Source organism: Enhydra lutris, unplaced genomic scaffold (assembly GCF_002288905.1).
Source record: "Enhydra lutris kenyoni isolate GAN:26980312 unplaced genomic scaffold, ASM228890v2 scaffoldscaffold16, whole genome shotgun sequence".
Classification (NCBI taxonomy): Eukaryota; Metazoa; Chordata; class Mammalia; order Carnivora; family Mustelidae; genus Enhydra; species Enhydra lutris.
The window spans coordinates 29271645-29294865 of record NW_019154100.1 but is presented as its reverse complement, the minus strand read 5'-3'; the positions used below and the strand labels follow the sequence as shown (position 1 = coordinate 29294865).

General features: G+C 42.6%; 1 protein-coding gene across 2 annotated transcripts in view; it reads right to left on the bottom strand.

Moving 5' to 3' along the window:
• Positions 1-23221, bottom strand: part of LOC111147263 (chimerin 2) — a 293720-nt gene that overhangs the window by 124168 nt on the left and 146331 nt on the right. For both annotated transcript variants that reach the window (XM_022503193.1, XM_022503194.1), the window contains exons 2-3: positions 21145-21183; positions 11470-11525 (exon numbers count right to left, since the gene is read on the bottom strand). In XM_022503193.1, coding sequence (XP_022358901.1) covers positions 11470-11525; positions 21145-21183 — 95 coding nt within the window. The remainder of the gene's footprint in view (positions 1-11469; positions 11526-21144; positions 21184-23221) is intronic.

Below are 23221 nucleotides of genomic sequence, written 5' to 3'. Positions count from 1 at the left end.
CATTGTCTGATGGGATCAGTGGGGCCTTCAGAATGCTTTTAACATTTGTTCTCCTGCAGGAAGGTAGAATATGTATCTTGGCCTCCTTCTTATAGACAAGAAAGCTGCAGTTCAGAGTGGTAAATTAGCTTGCTCACAGTCCTACCCAGGGCTAACAGCAGATTTAGGAAACACACTCACTGATTTCAGGTCCAATACTCATGCCTCTATATGGTGATGATGCCATAAAATCTGGAAGTCTGTTCTCTATTATTTTAAAAAACTGCCTAATTAAGCATTTCTGAAAGAGGCACCCCCCCAAAATAATTCCCCATATGGTAATAAATAAGAGTGGAAGTGTCTTATTAATAAATATCCTTGCTTTTGAATTCTTTTTCTGGTGAATTAGTCCATGTTACAAATCCTTGAGCTAGCTTTATGGTGCTTCCAACAGCCCTGCCATGAGACATGCTTGGGCTGTTCAGGGCTGTGCACCCAAGATGTTGTTTTTGTTCCCTGGGCCAGAGCCTATCCAGCCATTGCTCTTCTTGCACAAACAATCTTTGTTTTTGCTTCTTGACCTTTTAGTACGACAATGTTCATACATACAGAAAAACTGAAACCTTTTACAGCAAACACTCATACACACCACTTAGGTTCTGTAATATCTGCTGTACCTGCTTTATGACCTACTTATTTATTCATCCCTCTCTCTACCCATTAATTCAACTCTTTTAGGGGATGTATTTCCTAGTAAGCTGCACACATAGCCCTCTTTCCCCTGAATGGATCAGCATGCAAATCATTCATCAGAATTCAATACCATATAGACTCTTCCCAGGTGGGTAATACCAGCTTTGTTCTTGAACTTAAAGAATGCAAGTTTGTTTACAGTTTCAGGAGGCATTCCTGGACCAACAGATCCTACATACCTCTTTAATTTCCTGCTTATGGAGTGGGCCACCTTTCCTAACAGGCTACCATGCCTTGACAGGAGAAGAGTGGCCACGAGAAAGCTGATGAAAGAGTACTTACCTGCTTATTGTTCACTGCCGTGACCTCGTCCGTCACTTTACACGTGTTAGACATGAAGGCCAAAATGTTTCTTAAAATGACTCGGGGATCAAATTCCTCCTGAATAACAGGCCTAAAATTCCCTCTCTTCTGCTAACATCTCTATAGTGCTTGGGAGATGGTAGAAATTAAAGACCGGTGCTTTCCATATGTAAATGCCAGGCACTGTTCAGTGTTTTACATATATTAACTCACTCTTCCAAGCTACTTACCCTGCAAGACTAGGGCCTGGCAAACTTTTTCTGGCAAGGCCTAATTAGTCAAAACTTTAGCCTTTAAAGACCATAGTAGTTGAAACTGTCTGTTTCAAGTAGGCAGCTTGCCATGAGCATGAAAGCAGCCATAGGCCACATGTAAAGGAATGAGCATTGCTGGGTTCCAGTGAAACTTGATTTACCAAAATCATCAACAGGCTCTAGTTTGCCCGTGTCTCCACTACACTAACAAGTGTTAGAGTCTGTTCTTTACAATCGGTGTCAGGACATCTGGTTGTTAGCTCAAAACTCAGAGCCTGTCAATGCCTCCAAGGCCTTTTTGTTTAATGGTGGGTCAAATCATCTCTTTGTATTCGTGTCCTTCTATCTCTTACTGTACTGCAAAGAGAGAATCATTAATTTTTAAGCTATGAGATACTGGTGCCAACTTAAAGATCGAACTGAACTAAGGCAGAAAACGGTTGAAGTACGCTGTTAAACAGACTACGACTCAAACCTTAAGGGATCTGACCTGCATCCTTGAAATGAAAGGTATTGTGGAAGTATTGTTAAGCATGGTCTTTGAGATGTCATGGAACCCTGAGGACCATAAGAGCAAAGGGACAAACCAGAAAAGTGTAATTACAGACTTGGTAGAAATACCCAGGGAGATAGGAGAACGATTCATCAAATAATCGATGTGTAATTACCTAGAAGGACACAAGGTGCTGGATGGCAACCAATATGCCTTTGTCTGGCTGTGCCAAGGCTATTCAATTTCCTTCCAAGTGAATGGGGAGATGACACTGGCTATGTAAATAAGGAGGAAGAAAGAGATACCATCACTAAAGTAAAGCTCGCTATTGTGTCCAACAAGACAGGGAGGTGCTGCGTACTTAGAGCTAATGTCAAATGACGCTGTGATTTGTTAAAGGACACAGCCAAAGGTGATGGATTACCAATGGCTCAGTGTCAGCCTGGAGAAGATGAGGGGAGTAGTAGATTAAGGCAAGAAGGTGGGGCCAGGAGAGTACCAGCCCTGGACCAACCTTTATTAGCAAACTAGCCACCTATAATCCTGAATTGAGAAATGATCATGAAGCACACAGAGAATCTACTGAGGAAAGAGACTACTGCCTTGGTATACAGAACTATAATTCAAAGTATTCCTGACATAATGATAATGGATTTGGTATTTTCATTAATGCAAACGTCCATCAAAAGGAAGAGTAAACTATCAAGGATTTGTGCATAGTCACAAGATAAGGAAAACATCTAAAAAGAGCTAGAGCTCATAATAATATGTATGGCATATGAACAAACATGAGTTATGAATCATATTAGAATGGAATTTAACTATTTTTAATTGTAACATAACACAACATAATACAACACTAAGAAATATAGCCAACTGGGGGTGGGTGGGTGGGTGTAGGAAACCAGGCTAAATTAAGCACTGACCATACTCGTACAAGGATTCATATTTGGCCTCTGCAACATTCCCGGGTACGGGAAAGCTAGACATAGCAAAGAAAGGCAAAAGAAAATATTTTTAAAGGGTGGAAAATAACATTCAGGAGGAAGTACATCTAGACAACAAAAGAAGGCTATGGGGTGACTTGGCACCTCCTTTGAAGTCCACGAAGAGTCTAGCACAGTGCTAAGTAAACAGGAAGCATCATCAGGGCACAAAGCATCCTGATTCTTCCATCCTAGAGCACAGGGAAGGGAGCAGGACATAGAAAACAGAGGGTCCTCACACTTGACTGAGCGTCAGGATGAGCTCCAGGACTTGTTAAAACACAGATTTCTGGGCCCCATCTTTGAGTTTGCGATTCAGAAGGTCTGGGATAAGCCAGGGAATCTGCATTTCTTTCTTTCTTTTTTTCTTTTTCTTTTTTAAAAAAGATTTTATTTATTTATTTGAGAGAGAGAGAGAGAGAGACAGCTTGAGAGAAAGAGATATCACAAGCAGGCGGGAGGGGTAAGAAGGAGAAGCAGTCTCCCTGCCGAGCAAGGAGCCTGACTTAGGACTCCATCCCAGGACTCTGGGATCATGACCTGAGCTGAAGACAGACGCTCAACCAACTGAGCCACCCAGGCATCTAGAATCTGCATTTCTGACAAGTTCCCAGATGATGCTGTTGCTGCTAGTCCTGGGACCACAGCTGAGAAGCACTGGGTTAGAAGGTCAGTCCGAGGTTTGGTCTGAGTTTGACTCAGACTCCGCCCCTCTTGTGCTGCTGTCTCATCTTCTCTTGGAATTCCCATGAAGGATGACATGTGTAAAACTCCAACCCAGCACGTAGGGCACAGCAAACCCTCCAAGGGTGTCTCATTCCTATGAAAAGCCTGACAATAAGCAAATAATTGGGCAGTATCCTTTAGGGTAGTCCCATTAAAACTAGCATGGTCAGAAATGATACCATCCACACTTTTCTGATGGGAAGTAGAGTCAAGTCCACAAATCTGTTTCAAACGTCTCACTGCTTGGTTAGCCAGGCTGTACGACCCGAGGAGACGAGGCTTGCCCCGGGCGAAGTGTGGTTTAACCTTTATCAGCATTATATCTCACTTAATGTTTAACCAGGTGAGTAAATGTGAAACATGTCTTTAAAACCTCACTAGGGCACCCAGAGCTTTGTACCTGGCTCCCCTTCCCAGAGAAGCCTGGCCACCGCTGAAATTTTGCTGGACCTGACCTTTGAGTCGTAGAGCAGGCAAACAGCAGGCAGCTCTTGATAGCAACCGCTGCGGAAGTGAGCCATTTGCTTCCTGTTTGGAAATGTAAGGTTGGCCCCACGAAAGCCAGCACCTCATAACCACTGTGACCCAGAGTCAGGACCGCCCCACCTCACCCCCCTTTATGGGGGAACGATGAATCTTGGGTTATGGCTGTCACAGGTGAGGTAAGTCACAGTGTTTGCCTAGCACTGTGCTAGGTAAGTGTAAGGGTGCATGTGGTGTAATCCCTGATGCTCTCAGTTGTTCTTTTCTTCCTAAAGCAACGAACGACACATGTAGTATTTCACCTCAAGTAATTCTGTAAAGGCATACACATTTTCGAGTTTGATTTTCAGAAATAAAAATCACCCAGAAGGATCAAGGCAGATTCTCAAGAAATTTTACTTATTATCACTATTTAATCTTCCCATTCATTTTCCTTACTCGGTTTTAAGAAGAAACCTTCCACTTTTGCCTCAATTTATGTTTCAGCGTATATACTGTTCTTTGGTGGCTCTCTCCAGTTCAGCCCACCTGTCCCCTTGGCTCAGAGCTCCTGAGTCTCTGAATTCTGTAACAGCTTGTCCTCAGGAACCCCTTATTCTTTGTTCATGGTATCACTTGGAAATAACTAAATATTTATAGGGGCAAACCTGCAGGGTCTATATTACATTAGAAGAAGTTCAAAGTACTCTAAAGAAAGTGACTTCTTTTTTGGAGGGCTAAGTATTTGGCAGTACTTGCCAATAAGAATTTTTTTGTTTAAAGAAGCATAAAACTCTTGGTTCTGTATTTGGGAAAAAAAATAAAATTCACCTGTCTAAAATTTTTTTCTAACATGAGTTTTATTAGAAGATTTTCCCCCTTGACTATGGTAGACCTACAACCAAAGCAAGTCAAGCTCACATGAAATCACATCTAGAAAAAAGCCTGACTGCATTACAGAGTGAGCTGAAAGCCTAAGAGAAATATGATGGAAAAAGTCCTTTATTCTTGGTTGTGTCAGTGTGAAGGGGCGGGGGAGAAGGAGATCGGTGGAGAAAGTCTAGGATAAAAAGACCAGAAATATTTCTTACCAAGGAAGAAATAGGCTTCTGATTACTACACATAAAGCCAATTAAAAGGTAATGGGATTGATTTTTGTTTGTGGCTTACAAGATCAATCTCATTACTTTAGAGACATACCTTGTCCAAACATCTTGAATCAGTAGTCTTCTTGTTCCCCCAAATGTACATAGGTTTAAGAACATTTATTATCAATGAATGAAATAAGAAAAGGAGGGGGGATTGAAGAATAGTAGAAAATCCCCTCTGAGTTCACTTGAAATCTGATTTGAAATGTACTGAGTTAGTTGAGACTGACATGGTTAATCAATGTGGCTTGTTAAGATCTTCCAGATACGCCTAGACAAGAGAAATGCCTCAAGCTACCAGACTGTAAGACTGAGAAACCTAGGGATGGAGAATCAAAATTTTAAAAGTGTAATCATAAAGTGAAATCTTTTTGTAGGCCTAAAAGAATAGTTTTTACAAGTAAAGGTAGAAGAAAGTGAAATGGGCAGATATTTAAGGATACCTTAAAAAAAAAAAAAAACAGAGAAAATGGGGGCATTTAAAGTGATATTTAAAAAGTGAATACAATTCACTAGAAGGCAAAATAAGGTGTTACTGCAATTTACGATAGGCCACCGTCCTCTATACTTGGCTTAATTTCTGACGATCAAGAACAAAAAGCTGGTTTTGGTGAATGCTGGAAACCTCAGTTCTACAATTCACTTTCGCATTTCAAAAAACCAAAACTTTCCAAAATATATTGTTCTATGGTGAGAGAGAGGAAGTGAAGTTGCATAAAAGGGAGAACAATTTGAAATAATGGTATGTAGTTTTATTTCCCTTTTTTGAAATTGCTTTTTATAGCGAAATTCACTCCAGCAATTTCAAAAAAGACAAATGACACCAAATCATTTAGTCACAGAAGAATTTCTGCTTATTGTGTGTTCTTTAGGTAATTCTAGTGGAACTTGACTTTAAATTAGTCATGCAAGTAAATCTCGACATTCTGGCCTTTTGCAAAGGCCAAAAGAAATTTAGAATATTCCAGGAAAAAAAATATTAGTCTGTATTTAAGTAAGAACCTTAACCACTGCCAAAAGTCTAAGTCACTACCCTAATAACAGCATTGGGTAAATCTGATATGCTATTAGCAATAGTTTGAGAATTCTAAATTCCTTATGTTAGCAGTCTCTATTTTTTAAAAATAATTTTACTATATATTTACTGATTGCCCACTGCTGCTTGGCACTAGGTTCAATGCTAGGGAAGGCCATGCAATTATGACTGATGAAGTTTCTGGAACTTGTTCCCCTGGAGGGAGATGTGTAAGTGACAAGCAAACAAATAAATGCGGGAGAAATTATATTAGGTAGTGTATTAGGTACTACAAACAAAATAAACAGGGTGATATGACAAAGAGCTGATGGTTGGAAGATGTTATTTATTTATTTGCTTGTTTGTTTATTTTCTACCATTTAGACTGTGTCCTCCTCCTCTGACTCCCCCAGAGGAGGAGAAAAGTGATCATTTGAAGGCAATGGGCAGTCGTGGAAAGAAGCCCTCAAGTAAGCTTCACGCTCAGAAGAGAGCACTGCTCACCACGGAGATGCTAATTTTTATGGGGTTCAGGGAAGGCTTTGTTATTAGGTGTCCTTTGGTCTGAAACCTGGACATGCAGAGAACACTGGAGAATTCCAGGGAAAGAGAAGATCTGAAGATCCTACAAGAGCAACGCTGTGGTTTGTTTGATGAATGGGAGCAGAGGCTGATGAGGCTGTGCTCTGAGAAGAACGGTACCGACAGGGAAGTGACAGACACAGGAGCCCCCATCATGGCTCACTGGCAGAGCAAGAAGTTTTGCTTTTATTCTAAGAGCGACAGGAAGCTGTTGAAGCTGTTAGATTTATATTTAATAATGTTGGCTCCTGTTTGGTGAATGGTATGTGTGTGTGTGTGTGTGTGTGTGTTGTGTGCGCATGTGCACACGCGCGGGTGTGGGCTGCAGGGAGAGTGCCAGCGGTGGAAATGGGAAGATGAGGCAGGAGGCAGTTGACCAGCAATAATCCAAGCAAGAAATGAGCAGGACCCAAACCACATGGCAGTCGTGGAGAAGGAGGAAGTAGGCAAGTGCAAGTGCAAGACACAGTTGGAGGTAAATCTGACAATCGCTAGAGAAAAGGGTTAGGGCAGGAAGGGAGGGGTGCAGGTCCCTGAAGTTAGGTGCCAATTAATGGAGTGGGGGGTTCAGTTCTATTTTGAATGTTGGGTTACAGGTGGTGTGGGACGTTCACTTGAGGAGGTCAAGTAGGCAGATGGAGCGAGGTGTTGGGCCCAGGGAGAGGGTTTAGCTAGAGGTACACATTTGGGGGTCAACAGTCACAGTTCCTGCCAGACCACCCGGGCACAGATTCGGTAATTAATGAATTGCTTACAAAATGACTGACTGAGAATTGTCAGAAAGGGCAAGAGAGAATTTTGCTACTGGAAGATGTTTTGAATTTCTTGGCAAGGAGTGCTCAGGAAATGCTAGCAGAGTGCCAGGTGCTGTGGCTGCCCGGTAAATATTAATTTACAGCGATGAATCTCAAGAAAGCAATGAACTGTTATTTCACGAACTGACCATGCCTGGCTTAATTGGCACCAGGGCTGTTGTTCAACTGCTTGTACCCTGTGTTCCTCATCCTCAACATCTTTTCTCCTGGCGATTTAATTCCTGACCCAGGCATCTTGCTTTGTTGTTGATCCTTTTTGGCTCTCGCATTCAGAGAACACCATCATTGTTCTGACTCCATCCCTGATGAGCATCTCAGAGCCTCCCCTTCACAGGTTTCTGAATCTGCCTTGAATCATGAACTCTGAGTACCTATTACGTGCCAAGCACTCTTCTACACACTTGACACATATATGTCATTTACAGCACTCCATCAAGTAGATACTGGCCCTTGGCGTAGAGGAGACCTTCACCTCCCTGAGAAAGTGAGTGCTTGGCTTTAAGATAGGTAAGTTAAAAAGTGGGAGAGCACGAGTTCAGAATAGGTCCAGCTGACCCTGTAGCTGGGCTCCCCTGCCTGGGTTGACAAAGCTCATTGAATTTTGCCTGCTGAATCAGGCTGTCCCTTCAAGCCACCTAATTCCCCAGCAAAGTCTATTAGGTGGTTGGTATCTGTTGATAGCTAGCCAGCATTCAAGCCATGTTGGCCTGTGTCCTTACCTTTGAGCAACAGTGTTCCATATCTCTGTAACTACACTCACCTGGTGTCCTCCTGTGGGTCCTTTTCGCATTCAGTGGGAAGACCCTAACCTGAGAGGGGCCCCTAGCCTGGAAGATTAGTCATCAGAGAAACAAAAGAGATGGGGTATGTGAGTGACACAGCTAGGCAGGCTGGCCGGGGACAGGATGGCTGGGAGCAGAGATGCTGAAGACTAAGAAGGAGGGCACCAGGGATGTGGATAGAAGGAAAGTGTGGACACTTAAAAGCTGGCTAAGGGGTGAGACAACAAAGACAAAAAAAGCATTTACTCATGGTTCAAAAGAAATAGCCCATATGGCATTATATAATGTGTTGATAGAGCTTCAGTCTCTCTGGCCACATATGCCAACTGAGGGCTTCCTAACTTCATTAGGCACACCCCCCGAGCAGGCAGGTGTGGCACGAGGCAGAGACATCTGCTCAAACAAGGCCTGTAGCAGAAGCAGCGGTTTCGAGGCATCCAAGAGGAGGCTGTGCCTTGCCTTGAAGGAGGTCAAGTCCTGGGAGGCAGGAATTCCTCCCAGTTAATGCAGCACTGGAAGACAGAGGGAGCTGAAGCTGCTCCTGCTGGCACCCATCTAAGGGGCACCTGTTCGGCCAACACACGCGACCCTTCATCGCCTGACACCTGCCTGGCTGGATGGGCCCCATGCCGCCTGCAGAGGAAATGGAGCTGGTGAATATCCATTTCATGCGAGGTTTCCTAGTAGAAATGGGGTGTGGAATTTCTAGAGGCCAGCAACGTATGAGTCCAGCATCAACCGGATCCCTCACTCATGAATCAAACCAACAAAGGTGAAAAGGTGAAAAGTTGGTTAAAAAGACAGACAAGAGGGAGACAAAGCTACACATGCACTATGTTCTTTAGTTCTAGCAGATGGGGATGGCTTGTGGCACATGGCTCTACTTTGCTAAGATGTCTGTGGCATTGCCTTCCAATGCAAGGGCAACAGTAAAGAGATTTGTGGTCCCTTCAGATCCCCCTGGATGTCTGAGGAGTTTCAGCTGAACCCTATGAAGAGCTTCTGTGAAGCCAACCTACATTTACCCATCTCCACTGCCAACATTCCGCCTGGCTCAGAGGACAAGTGACATGGTTCCAAAGATTTTGAGAAGCAAAGAAGTGCGTCCTCTCTCTTACATGTACAGACACGTGCACACGTGTGCACACGCGGAGCTAAAATAGTAGCTCTATCTTTAATTACATACATCATGATTTTGTTCTCTTTTGAGGTGACACTCAAAGTATCAATTGCCTAGTTCTTTGCTATATTCCTAACACCTAGACCAAAGTCAGAACACAGTAGGCTCTCCATATATACTTGTTGAACAAATGAACAAATGGCTATTTACTGTCCCCCTATGTTTTAAATTCTGGTACCCAACTGTGCCTGGAAACTTTTTATTAATGGCCCTAGGAAAAGTCCTTAGTGATGTTCTAGTTTTACAAACATTCTTTTCCCAGAGACATTTGAATTCCCTTAACTTCCTGCATGGGCTCTATTTTTTCTCTTGGAGAAATACTAGATGTGAAATAGTATTAAAGGAATTTTTTGTTTAAAGATTTATTTAAGGGAGTGAGAGCATGAGCGTGTACAGGGCAGTGGGGGTGAGGGGGAAGGAAGAGGGAGAGAATCTCAAGCAGATTCCATACTGATCGTGGAGCACCATGCAGGGCTTGATCTCACGATCCTGAGATCATGACCTGAGCTGAAACAGAATTGGCTGCTTAACTGACTGAGCCATCCAGATGCCCCAGGATCGAAGAATTTTTTTAAAGATTTTATTTATTTATTTGACAGACAGAGATCACAAGTAGGCGGGGGTTGGGGGGGGAGCAGGCTCCCCGCTGAGCAGAGACCCAGATGCGGGGCTCGATCCCAGGACCCTGAGATCATGACCTTAGCTGAAGGCAGAGGCTTAACCCACTGAACCACCCAGGCGCCCCTAAAATAATTTTTAACAATTTATTTCTTACATATCCCCTTACTCTATTCCAAACATCTTATTAAACATTTTGTCTTTATCCTATTCTTTCCTTATTTAGATATTATTGAATAACCGAAGGACAAAAGTCATCAGGGTTGGTGGCAGAACAAGATAAAACTACCAGATAAGGAGTGGACCTCATCCTGGATTTTTCCTTAGGGATCAGATGGTTTCTCTTCTCAAGCCATATTTTTGGGATAGGAATGTCTACTCTGTGTCAATATTCAGATTACTTGATGAATTTCAGTGTCCTTCAACAGAAGTAAACTTTTCTGTAGAAACATTTATTACACAGTGATAAGTTGTCTCTGGGTGTGGGCATGTGTGTATCTTTGAGGAGGCAGGTTCAAAACCAGATCCTGTCAAGTCTGGTAGCCAGAAAGTACTGATATTCAAGGCTGAATCTCAAGAGGGTTGGAGTTGGAGCCTTTTCCTCCTGGTAAAGCAGATGTGACACTTTAAAAGGCATCTGCTACTCTATATTTAATCTAAGTCAAAATATAAAAAATAAGCAAGGACCCAAGGACCTTTGTTTGAAGGATGTTAGTTTGACTATAACAGAAACTGATGGGCATAAAAATAGGAAATAGAGTCTTAGTCCTGCCTTTCAATCTTGCCAGCATCCCAGATGATAAGAGAACTGATTAGTGAGGAACTACTGGGGAAACTTCTCTGGGCTGGTAAGCATTTTTATGAGTCAATGTATTTTTAAGCTCATCTCCAAGAATGAAAAAACAGTCACTTTTCTTGTAGGGATTTTTTTTTAATGTCAAGTAAATGTGAGAGGGCATAAAGGTTTGTTAAATATAAATGTTGAGAGTACCCAGATATTTATTATTCTCTGTGTTCTAGAGAGGGTTATGGAAGCGTTCCATAAGAAAAAAATGATGACAGAATCAAAACAGCAGAAACAAGGAAAACAACCAAAATACGTGTGTGTGTGTGGGAGGGTGTTAGAGAAGGAGGCTTAATTGCCTCTGCAATGTTTAAAAACATGAGACCTCTGATTTCAAGTGAGTTTGTGAATATTTTTAAAAGTCACACCTGATTCCAAAGTATAGATGATTCAGGCTTAAATTTGGTGACACACGAACAAACGTTAATGCAAACCAACTCCCAGGAAACCCAAAAGCCCTCCGATACCAACACAGCACTGAAAATTCATCATATTTAACAAGGAGTGTCACAAATAGCTGAGTACTGACCTCCCCAGCACAAATGATCCTCTTGGGACGAGGGGCCTCTTGCTGTAACTGATATACTGCCAAAAAAAGGAAAGAAAGAAAAAAAGAAAAAGATAATTATGATTAGAAAACTACCACACATACCAAGATGTCTTCAAATAGTCCCACCTAAGTGCCTCTGAAGAACAGCAAAAATTTCAAATAAAAAAACAAAGAGGATTCAGGCACAGCTTTAGACTGAATAAAGTCAGCTCATTTATATGGAAATTAGTTACTATGCATGTAAACTGGCAAAATTGATTTTTTTATTCTTTTACAAGGCCAATTTAGTTTCATAATTGTTACTGGCATTGTTCATTTTATGGCTTTCTTGGAAGGTAGGATTAAAATTCTTTGGACTATTTTGGAATTCTACCTGCGAGGACCAAAGCAGTAAGATCATTAAAGAGGATTCCTGAATTGAAATGCTCATGTCTTCTGATATATCAGGAAAGACTGGTGTTAGCAGAGGGGTGCCATTTTCTGAAACGTTACAGTTATGTACCAAGACACCGCTGATTTTGTGAGTGAGGGAAACCCCAAGCCCTTTCTCTTTTCATGAGTTCCACTTTTTGGTCGGCCTATCACCATACATTCTCATCTCTGTGACTGGATCCCACCCACTGGCATTCCTCTTTCTTGGGTCCCTTAATATCTTAACTCTCTTATATCCTGCTTTTTTAAAAAAATTTTTTAAAGATTTTATTTATTTGACAGAGAGAGAGACAGAGAGAGAGAGCACACAAGCAAGGGGTAGCAGCAGAGAGAGAGGGAGAAGCATGCTCCCCACTGAGCAGGGCTCAATCCCAGGACCCTGGGAGGCAGATGCCCAACCAACTGAGCCACCCAGGAGCCCCTTTTACCCTGCTTTAAAGACAGACTTTCAGGCCTGGACATGGAGGTAATTGTATATAAAAATAAAATTTATCAGCCTATTATGTGTGCTTTTGGGGACTATAACGAGTGATTTTCTACTGCTCAGCTAGTCTGGTTATTTCTCTTAGAGGTAAGCCACCCTATGGTGGTACCTGTGAGTTCTACCTCTTTGAAAACCAAGCTGATGTTATCTTTACCATCTTGAAGAAAGAAGAACTCACTTAAGATGGCATAAATCTGTGAAAAGTTAAAATTCAATCATATAAAATATTTCTAGTAAAGATAGTAACATAAGCAAAAATTTCTGATTCATTTTGGGTCTAAAAATAAAAAATAATTAAGTGAAATACATATGGTCATGTAGAAACAGGGTTGGAAATGATGGGATGTATTTCCTAAGTATGGCTTCTCAATGCCTTAGCTCAATATGGTTATTTTCTTACCTAATTAAGTGTAGACTGCCCAGCTTCCACACAGAGGAGAAACCATCTAATCCTCATGTAGATGTTTTAATGCACCACATTTCTAAGTTGGGTTGCCCACACTAATGACGATGCCTGTGCCACTTAAGAGTAACTGTACCCACGTATGGCAGGTAGAGACAGAGAAGGCTTCTTGTCAAAGAGGAAACACGAGGAAGAACTGGCCAAAGAAAGCAAAACAATTGTGGGTGTCCCACAAACCATCCCAGTAGTGCCCATGCTCTCCTTAAATCAGGAGAGAGGCTGCAGGGAATCCTTTCTACCTCTTGAATCAGTCCCAACACCTATTAACTGCTTTTCCTTAGTGTTGCTATTAAGGACTGTTATGAGACCCAAAAGAACCAGCTCCTAAAATTGCAGAGTGTTCCAGACAAGGTGAATTACAGAACCCACATCCAGAGAATCCTGCCCCCTCTTCTCTTCCCATCACCAATGCCTCGTGAAGCAACAGTTATATGTGGGGGTAGGCTGGACGTCATTTTTAATGCCTCCCTTGGAGGTGACAAAGGAAGTACCCGTGTTATAAGACAGAAGCATTTGTTGCTAAGTGTGCCTTTGCAATTCATATCAGCAAATATTTGAACATCTGCTACACACCAGATACCACAGTCAGCATTATGTGGAGGCTTTTATGATGAATAGAGAGAAAGGGGGAAGAGAAGAGAACTAGTGTTATCAAGTGCCTGTGGTGTGCCAGGAATAATATTTTATTGAATCTTCAGGAGAATGCAGAAAAAAGAATGTTGTGTTATTATCATTCTTATTTTTTAGATGAAGAAACAAGTACAGAAAAGTTAAATATCTGCCCTGGGGCATCCACGCATCCTTTTGAGTCCAGAGCCCTCCTTATTTTTCTGTGTCTCAGGGCCTTTGCCCTTGCTATTGCCTCCACCTGGATTGCTCTTTCCCAAGAGAGCCATGTGGCTCCCTCTCTTCCTTCATTCAGGTCTTCACTGACACTGTCTTATGTTTCTTCACAGTACTCATCACTATCAACACATTTTGTTTATTTTGTGTTCGTCTCCCTTGGCCAAAGTGTAAGCTTTTTGAGGACAGGGACTTTGTTCGATCCACTGTGGCACCTTCAGCACCTAGAACGGTGCTTGGCACAGGGTAGATGTTTGATTCCGTATCTGATGAACAAACGGACCATATCCAATGACTCATGGGTCACAACCCATGTCTTCAAGGAGATTCTGACCCAATGAGAGAGACTTGTGTAGAGAAACAAAACCAGGATGGACCAAATGCTTTAATGAGGGAGAGAGGACAAAGTGGTTCTTTTTATTCAGGTGGCCAGATGGCTTCCCAAGGGGAGAAGCATAGAGCTCTTCTTGAAGCATTGGAGGGGTTTCTGCACCTAGAGAGGAGAAGGGCAGTTCCAGGTGAACACAGAGCCCCAACAGGGAAAGGGGATGGTATGTTTATTGATCAGTAAGGGTCCAGTGTGGTTGTCCCACCAAGATGGGCAGATGTAGGACGAGGTCACAGAAAGCTAAATCCTGCAGCTCAAGCCAAGGAGCATGGATGATCTTCTGTCTGCAGGGAGGAGGCAGTGACATTTTTTGAGCAGGGAGATGACATGATCTGGTCTGTTTCAGAATAATAATAAGGGTAAGACTATTCAGAATAACAGAAGCTGCCATTTTGTGGACACCTACTATGTGCCAAACACCTTATCTACATCTTCTTGTTTAATCTTTCTGACAAACTTCCAGGGTAACTATTATTCTGCCCTGACTAATAAAAGTAGTGGAGATGCCAAGCTTTGAAGAAGCTCAAGGTCATACAAATAACATGATGAAATCGAAGTTGAAAGCCTGATTTCCCAGATTCCAAGGTCTGTATTTTTCAGCCTTGCCAGTTGTTCCCTAAACAACTTGCCAGAGTTCCGTCTCAGGCAGCTGAGAGGTCCTGTGTGGGACTAGGGCTGCTCGCTGGCAGTGTTCACTCGGACAGTCTGGTGAAAAGCCCCCCAATATTTTTTTATAAAGCTCTATGGAGATTCTAATGCTCAGCAGCCAGAAGTGGGGCCATTGCGCTTTGCCTCGCTGAAGGAAGGATCAAGGGAGAAGCCTTGGAGGCAGGGAACCAGGAGAGAACAGTATTTTAGTTGTACATCAAGGAGATGTTAAAACAACACTGGTGGAAACGTAGATAAGAAGGTGAGTTGACTGTGGAGGAGAAGACAGGGCTCAATGAAAGATGAATGGAGGGAAGGATCTTGAAACAATGAGAGATGGAGAAGCCATAAACAATCAAAGAGGATACAGGTGAAGGAACATTCTGGACAGGCTAAAGTCCATTGCTGCATCCTCTGAGGACTCTCTCAGGTTTAGTAAAGAGCAACGCCATCGTCGCTAGCCTCAGAAACAGTCTGATCCGGGGCAACTTTGAGGGGGTCCTTGTAAGCTTCTCGAGCCAGAGATGCCAGGTCTCCTTCCTTGTCCGTGGGCAGCACACATCATCGACTGACTGCCGTTTCTCAGTGAGCAGGTCTCAGGAACCAATCTGTTTGCTGTAGCTCCAAGCGACAGCATTTGGCAACTAGGCACAGAAGCTGTTGACCATCTGGATTATGTGTCTCCATAAAGATAATGAGATGGCAACCAACGGCAATGGTAGCCATATAAAAAAATGGGCCCTAAATCCTATCTTAGCTTCGAGTGAGAGTCTCAGTCCCTCCTTTTCCAGGTTAGCTATAACAAAACCACTGTCCATGAAAAAAAAAAAAAAACTCTGAGGCACATTTAATACAAACTGGAACATGTCACTTAATCAGAAAGCGTCACTTCTTGAGTTTTTGTTGTTGTTGTTGCTCAACAAACATATTTCACAAGTAAAATGTAATACTGTATGTCACTTCTTGGGGGGTTCTGTGGGCTAAGAGGTGATAGGATGGAATTTGCTGCTGTAGCAATGTTCCAAATGTGTTCCAGGCACTCCCCAGCCCTGGGTGCTCTAGAGCACACGATTAATTCTTAGCACTGGAATGAGCTGTTGGGCAGAGGGTATGGTCACTGGGGAATGTGGAGGTAGAGGAGTTCTTGCTCCCCAAGCAACCTGAAGCACACTGAGAAGCCCAGAGCTCACGGTAAGAAGGTTTTATTTTGTTTTCAAGAAGAAAACTGGGTGTACTCTCCTCTGACAATAATCAACCCCTCTTCCTGTGGATGCCAAGCGAAAGCTCGTGGCCTGGGTGATGCCTGAGCTCAGTCCACACCCACAGTTCCTAAAAGATCCTTCAGGAATGGCCTCTTCAGCCACTTCTTTCTAAAGAGGGCATGCAGATCCAGGAGCCCAAGCCAGCCATTTGATTGTGACACTGAGCCAGTACCCCCCAGCTCACCACCCATGTCTTTCCTGTCTTCATGGGAAAAGCTCTTGGGTGTGAGTGAGAATTAGTAGGTGTTTCGGAGGTCTTCTCCCCTGAACCCCACCTCCCACCTTCTCACTAACAGAGTGTCCAGTCTTAATGGGGACTGAGTCTCCTCTTGTCTAATGGCACTGTGAAAAACCCAAGCATGAGGCCATGTAGCCTCATGATGGTGGGTTTCAGGTGTAAGTGTGCAGAAGAAACACCTATAGCATGTGATAAATTGGAGACCCCCCCCACTTTTCTGATTCAGAAATCTGGGCTGGGGGCCCTAAGGATTTGTTATTATAAATATTCCCCCTGGTGATTCTGATTCAGGGGGTCAGTGGAGAAGGGTTTTGAGGTTCTGAACTCCTCTCTAGGAAAACAGGCACAAATTGTGACTGCTTGACCTACTGTCTGGGAAGGTCTCCTGGGAGAGCCGTCAGCCCCAGCATCTGCTGTCTAATTGGCACTTGGCTTCTTAGAAAAGAAAAGCTTGCAGAGTATACCCAGGGTGGCTGACTTGTGAACTTCTCTGCTTAGGGCATACAGTTCATACAGTTCTGGTTTAAAGTTTAGAATATGGCTTTATTTATTTATTTATTTTTTAAGTGAACTTGAAGATAAACAAGCTTTTCTTTTAGAATATTGAAACCAAAAGTTTTTCGGTGACTTCATCAATGTTTGGGGGTTTAGTCTTGAATATTAAGGACTAGCTGCAGATATATGATATTTGGGGGCAAGATTATTTTTTTGGAAACAGCCCAGTGAGTGATAGCATTCGGCTCTAAGAAAGGGAGTGGAGCAGAGAATTCAGGGAGTTAAAGAACCTCATGTGACGTCGTGGCGCTCGGAGTCAAGACCCGGGCTTATCCATCCCTTTGGCCTCACGACTCTAAATACAGTGTTTGGCTTAAGGCAAAAACTTAATATGTATTTGCTGAATGAGTGGTGAATGAATGAATGAACAATCTACCTTAAATAAAATAGGGAGAGAGCTGATTTTAAGGTTCCTATTCCTCTATATATTTTTTTAAGATTTTATTTATTTATTTGAGAGAGAGCATGCGTGAGGAGGTCAGAGGGAGAAGCAGACTCCCCGTGAAGCCGGGAGCCCGACGCGGGACTTGATCCTGGGACTCAGGGATCATGACCTGAGCCGAAGGCAGTCGTCCAACCAACTGAGCCACCCAGGCATCCCTTCCTCTACATTTCTAAGCCAGACATTTGTAGTTGCCTCCTCAACAGCCATTTCCATCTTCCCCATTCCAACAGTTCTCAAAATTTTCCAGTTCTGAGTCTTATATAGGGTTGGTCCCTGATTGGTTCAGGGCGGCAGCATATCCCAATCCTTGGACCACAGTGTTGGAGTTAGCAATGGGTAAGGTCAGTCAGCCCTGAGACTCAGTTCTAACACTTTGCTTAAACCATCAGGAAAGTAAACTGTCGATATTTGTAATCAAGAGCATTGTAATTAACATTAAACCTGAGAAACCACTATTTAAAGTGGATTATCATCAAGCAGACTAATTTTCTTTTCAGAATAATGTCATAATTGTGACTCATGCCTCACAACTAGAATCTGATATCAAATAAGTCAAAGCTGTGTCCAATAACAGGCAATAAAAGATAAGACATACCTAGACCCTTCTATAAAAATTCAAAATCGTAATTCTCAGAATCAAGTCCTATAATATGGTAAAAATGTACTGCCTCCAGCAAATATATGAGAGATTTCAAAGTGCCAAATAATCACTAAAGTTTGAAAAAAAAAGCACGTGATGGAAAAATGTGGCTTCCATAAATGATATGTTAATGAGCTTGACATCAATATCTAAAATTATCTTTCAAAGGATGGTTTGTGAACATTTCAAAGACAAGAGCTTAGTGAGTCCTGAGGTTCAAAATGGATTTAACAACCAGTTATTTCAAATAAAGCAAATTTCATACTCTGAAATTTTTTGGATGTTCAGTTCAGGAAAATCCTAGTTTTAGTATATTTGGATTTTAAAAAGTATCTCATGAAGCTTGGCAAGACCCTAAGATTCCTTCTCATATTCATCCTTCAAGACCTTATACAAATTTAGACATCTTCTATAAAGTCTTCTCTAATCCCAGGAGGTGGAGGAATGCTATATTATTACTAAAAAGCCATTTGCATTTTAAATTAACTGGTTTATATCTGTCTCCCTTACAAAACAATAAACTGGAGGAAAGGATGGATCACAAGTTAGTCATTTTTTTTTTAAAGATTTTATTTATTTATTTGATAGACAGAGATCACAAGCAGGTAGAGAGGGAGGAGGAAGCAGGCTTCCCGCTAAGCAGAGAGCCCGATGCAGGGCTCGATCCCAGGACCCCGGGATCATGACCTGAGCTGAAGGAAGAGGCTTTAACCCACCGAGCCACCCAGGCGCCCCACAAGTTAGTCATTTTTGACTCCTAATACTTATGCTCTAAAGACCAAATGAAAGGATGACCATCTTGGGAATAAGAGAGTAGCATGATCTTGGGAATAATATGGTCAGGTGAGTTTTTAAGTGGCCCAACACTGAAACTCAAATAATTTAGGGGTGCAGGACAGCCAAAAGAGAGTTCTTTCTCAGATGCTCTGTATACCTTTAGGCAATGTGGTTTTGATGCCATGAATGGAACATCTGGTGGCATACTCCCTTCAGTTTTGGAGTTAGGCATCACCAGAGGTCCTCAAATACAGTCAGGATGACACTTAGTCAGATGTAATAAAGAGTAATTTCATAAATGCCAATCAGTTTGTATTAAATGGCATTAACTATCCCTTCTGTGTCTGAAGTTTTATGATTTTAGAGCAAATTAAACACACACACACACAACTTGGTGAGACCCCCAAATCAAACTTAAAACCAATACACATGCGTGAAATTGACATTGTAAACATGTAATTAGCCATTTGTTTCCTACCTTCCTCAGGATATAGAAGCCCTTTAAGAGATATATTGGGTGGCCCAAGGCCTCTTAGCGAAAGGCAAAATGAATTTGAGCCAATGCCATCTTTTTGCTTCAGTAGAGCTCTCTGCGGTGGCACTCACTCAACAAATATTTATTGGCTATTTAATGTACGCAAGGCTGTGTGCAAAGTGGTGTGCAAAGCACAGTGAGTCATGGAACACCCCAAGCCTCTCACTATGGATATTTTGTTGATTTACTGTCAGAGCTCTTCACACTCCATTAAGAAATAAACAAACAAAAACATCCAATTACTAAGTCATTAGCGCTGCCTTTTAAAATGGAAGATCAGAATGCAGAACATTAGATTGGAAGGGCCCTCAGAGACCCAGCACAACCCCTTTATTTCACAGATGGAAGAACAGACTCATGTAATAAGAATGAGGTTCTTCTATATGTGCTGACGTGGGAGGATAAAAGCAAAGTATTTGTGAAGTGAAACAAGCAAGTTGAAGGACACCAAGTACAGCATAAACCCATTTTTTTTTTTTCAAAAGGGCACAACTGCAAAAATACCTTCATATAACGCATGTGTCTTTTGAACACTTGGAAGGCTATGCTTTCCAAAACTGACAGAGGTCAGCCCTGGATAAGCAGGACAGAGACATGGAATCCAGGATGGGGGCTGGTTAGTCAACCCTGAAGCATTTCACTCTCAGCTTTGTGTATTTTGTAATGTTTCTCTTGTATGCAGCTTTGTGTTGCTTTTGTAACACACATGTACATGAGCGAGGATAGGTATATACGCGTGTCTGTGTGAATGTATATATTTATGTACACAGTTTGAAGTGGAGGGCCAAGTGGGTGGCTCAGTCGGTTAAGCATTAAACTCTCGGTTTCAGCTCAGGTCGTGATCTCACAGTTCCTGGGACTGAGCCCCATGTAGGGCTCTACGCTCCATTGGGAGTCCACCTGGGGATTCTGTCCCTCTACCGCCCGCTCCCCCACTTGCACTGGTGCGCATGCTCTCTCTCTCTCTCAAATAAATAAATAAATCTTAAAAAAAAATTTAAGTGGAAGGAAAAACGTCTTGAAAACTTGCAGGCTGTGGGTCAGGCTTGCTTTTGGGTTCCACTCTGCATGCCAGTCCAAGGTACTCAGAGATGCAGACCATATGTCAAGTTACTGAACCTCCCTGAGCTGTGGTTTCCTTGTATGTGGCCGCCGTCGCTTAGGGCTGTGGTGAGAATTTGAGAGCTCAGACACACAGCCGGCACAGCGGCTGGCACGGGGCAGGTCTCACGGGTGGGAGAAACAATGGTAACATCGATAGCGATGGTACTAATTATTCTTATGATTGCTGTCCAGTCCCAGAGCCTGAAAAAGAACACGTGTCCCCTGGCTGTCAGCACAGCCGGTTTCCCACCTACCCCACTCGTTCCCTCTCTTGCTCTTAGAGAATGACTTAGGCAGATGATAGTAAGGAAAGAGAAAATGAGCTTGACATGATGACAACTGCCTGCCTTCATGAAGGGAGCTGAATTGCTGACTGATGACCATTTAGGATCTGTATCTAAGGTGCCACCCGTAACGACCACATGTTAGTCTTCGCTATCTATTAATATTTTCTGTGGCCAATGTCATACGATATTACAGCTATAGGATGATCAGCTAAGAATGTAATTCATTGGAGGTCACACATTTGCCCTTGCTGACTGGCTCTGCAAAAAAGAAAAGACCAACTACAAACCAAGAGGAGGCAGGGAGTCAGAATGTCTCTTTTTTTCTAAGCATTCCTGAAGTGGGTCACAGGCAGCCTGCTCTTGGGGGTCCTGGCCAGGGGAAAAGGCTGTGTGGTCCACTCTGCCTCAAATCTCTCCTTAGTCAAAAAAGAAAGATTTGGGTTTGCAGTGCCATGATGTGGGATTGCTTGAGTGCATTAAATCAACGGCAAGAATTGTTCAAAAGGCAGGCCGACAGAAGACCTCTGAGGAGAGTCTCGTTTCAAATACTCACAGTATGATTTCCATATTGGAGGCTGGTATTCTTCAGCATCTAGAATAAAAAAGAAAAGAAATCAGTCTGTCAGCCCGAACGTCAAACTGTCAACATGTGTGTTCTTTGGAGGAACAACAGTCTGTCAGCAGTACTTGCGTTCTGGTCCCAGGGGGCCCTCTCTGCTCATTTATGGGACAGTTCCAGCCAGGAGGGAGGAAATGCTCATGGCAACTCTCGCAGACCCAACACCACTCTCTTCAGATCACTTACGGTGACAGAAATCAATTGCTTAACCATTTTCATAGAGCCCAGTAAATCAAAAAAGATTTTTAAAGCAATTAACTTGATTGTACCCTCCAGTAATCCTTTCAAACAGTATTTACTTAACTTGGCATAATAAACATATAATTTATCTCACAGTTTCCCATCAGACCTTTAGCCCATTTATTAAGACTTGAGGGCAAGACGTAAAGTGGCAAGTATGTAATATTAAATCTGGGAAGTTGTGCAACTCCACCAACTGAACTACAATGACTGGGTCTGACAGCAGAATCACTGATGATTCAATTGGAATCGCATTATCTCCTTGAATTTACTCCAGTGTGTGACTTAGGAAATTTCTAGAACACCTCTCAGCAATCAGAAGTGTCAGAGTGAAAGAGTGAGAAAAAAATGGAGAGGATGAAATTGTTATTCATCAATCTAGAAAACAGACAATGGGAGAAAATCTGCTTGTTCAGTCGATTATCAACAATCCCAGTGCTGACAGCTGAATTTATAATTCTGACGGAGTTATTAGAGCTGTCCTGAGCTTGTAGCATAAGGCCTTGGTAAAACGTACTGTAGCTTGTACAGCCAGAGGGGAGAATCCTTTCCCTCTGGATATCACAGAATGCTGAGCTGGGGGAACCGTAAGAGTTCTCTAATTCAGCACCTTCATATGAGGGAACTGTTTTCATCACCCTGCACCCCCAAAGCATCAGACAGCCATCTTCCCAACCGCCCTGTGTCCTGATGCTACTGTCACATACCACTTTTGTGCCAAGGACTAGATCTTCTCTGACCTCTTGCGCTGAGATAGTTCGAGAATTTTTCCCCCTCCCGAGAAACAAATATGCTATTTGTATAAAAACTAACACAAGAGTGGTGAACTTCCCCAAATCCTACTTAATTATAGCTGTATAGCTTAAATTAAATTCTTTTTTTTTTTTTTTGTAAAATTTTATTTATTTGACAGACAGAGATCACAAGTAGGCAGAGAGGCAGGCAGAGAGAGAGAGGAGGAAGCAGGCTCCCCGCCGAGCAGAGAGCCCGATGCGGGGCTCAATCCCAAGACCCCGGGATCATGACCGGAGCCGAAGGCAGAGGCTTTAACCCACTGAGCCACCCAGGCGCCCCGCTTAAATTAAATTCTTTCACAATTAATGTCTTGCTCTCTGGGGTCCACCGATCACAGAAGTAACTAAATGCCTCCAAATATAGTTTCATTCAAATAACTCCATACTCTTAGGTCTGTATTGTCGGGAACCTACCAATGCATAAACACCCAAACACATGCACACACAAATACAGTGTGTTAATGATGGTTTGCGTTGTTATTCAAACTTAGTTTGCCAATAAAAGTGAAATTCCTTATAGTTCTGCCAAAGTAGAATAGTATCTTCCAACTGTGAGCTTTTAACCCAAACAAGCCACTAATTTCACCCTATATATGACATAAACCAGTTTTAATGAATTAACAGGAGTATTGGTTTATAGAAAGCATTCAAATAAAATAAATCCAGTTGCCAAGTCCAGAAAAATCAGGTCTTGTATGTTAACATGTTGATGGCACTTTCAAAAATATTTTTCAAAGAGAAAGATACACACACACAAACCAGACTGCATAGAAATGCAAATCCCTGAGATGTCATCTAAACAAAGTTATAATGTCTTATTATTTTGGATGAGATTTGTTCTGGGAGGCAAGCATAATCCCCAGACCAAGACGTGGTCAAGAATGGTCAATACCGGGGTGCCTGGGTGGCTCAGTGGGTTAAGCCTCTGCCTTTGGGTCAGGTCATGATCTCAGGGTCCTGGGATCGAGCCCCGCATC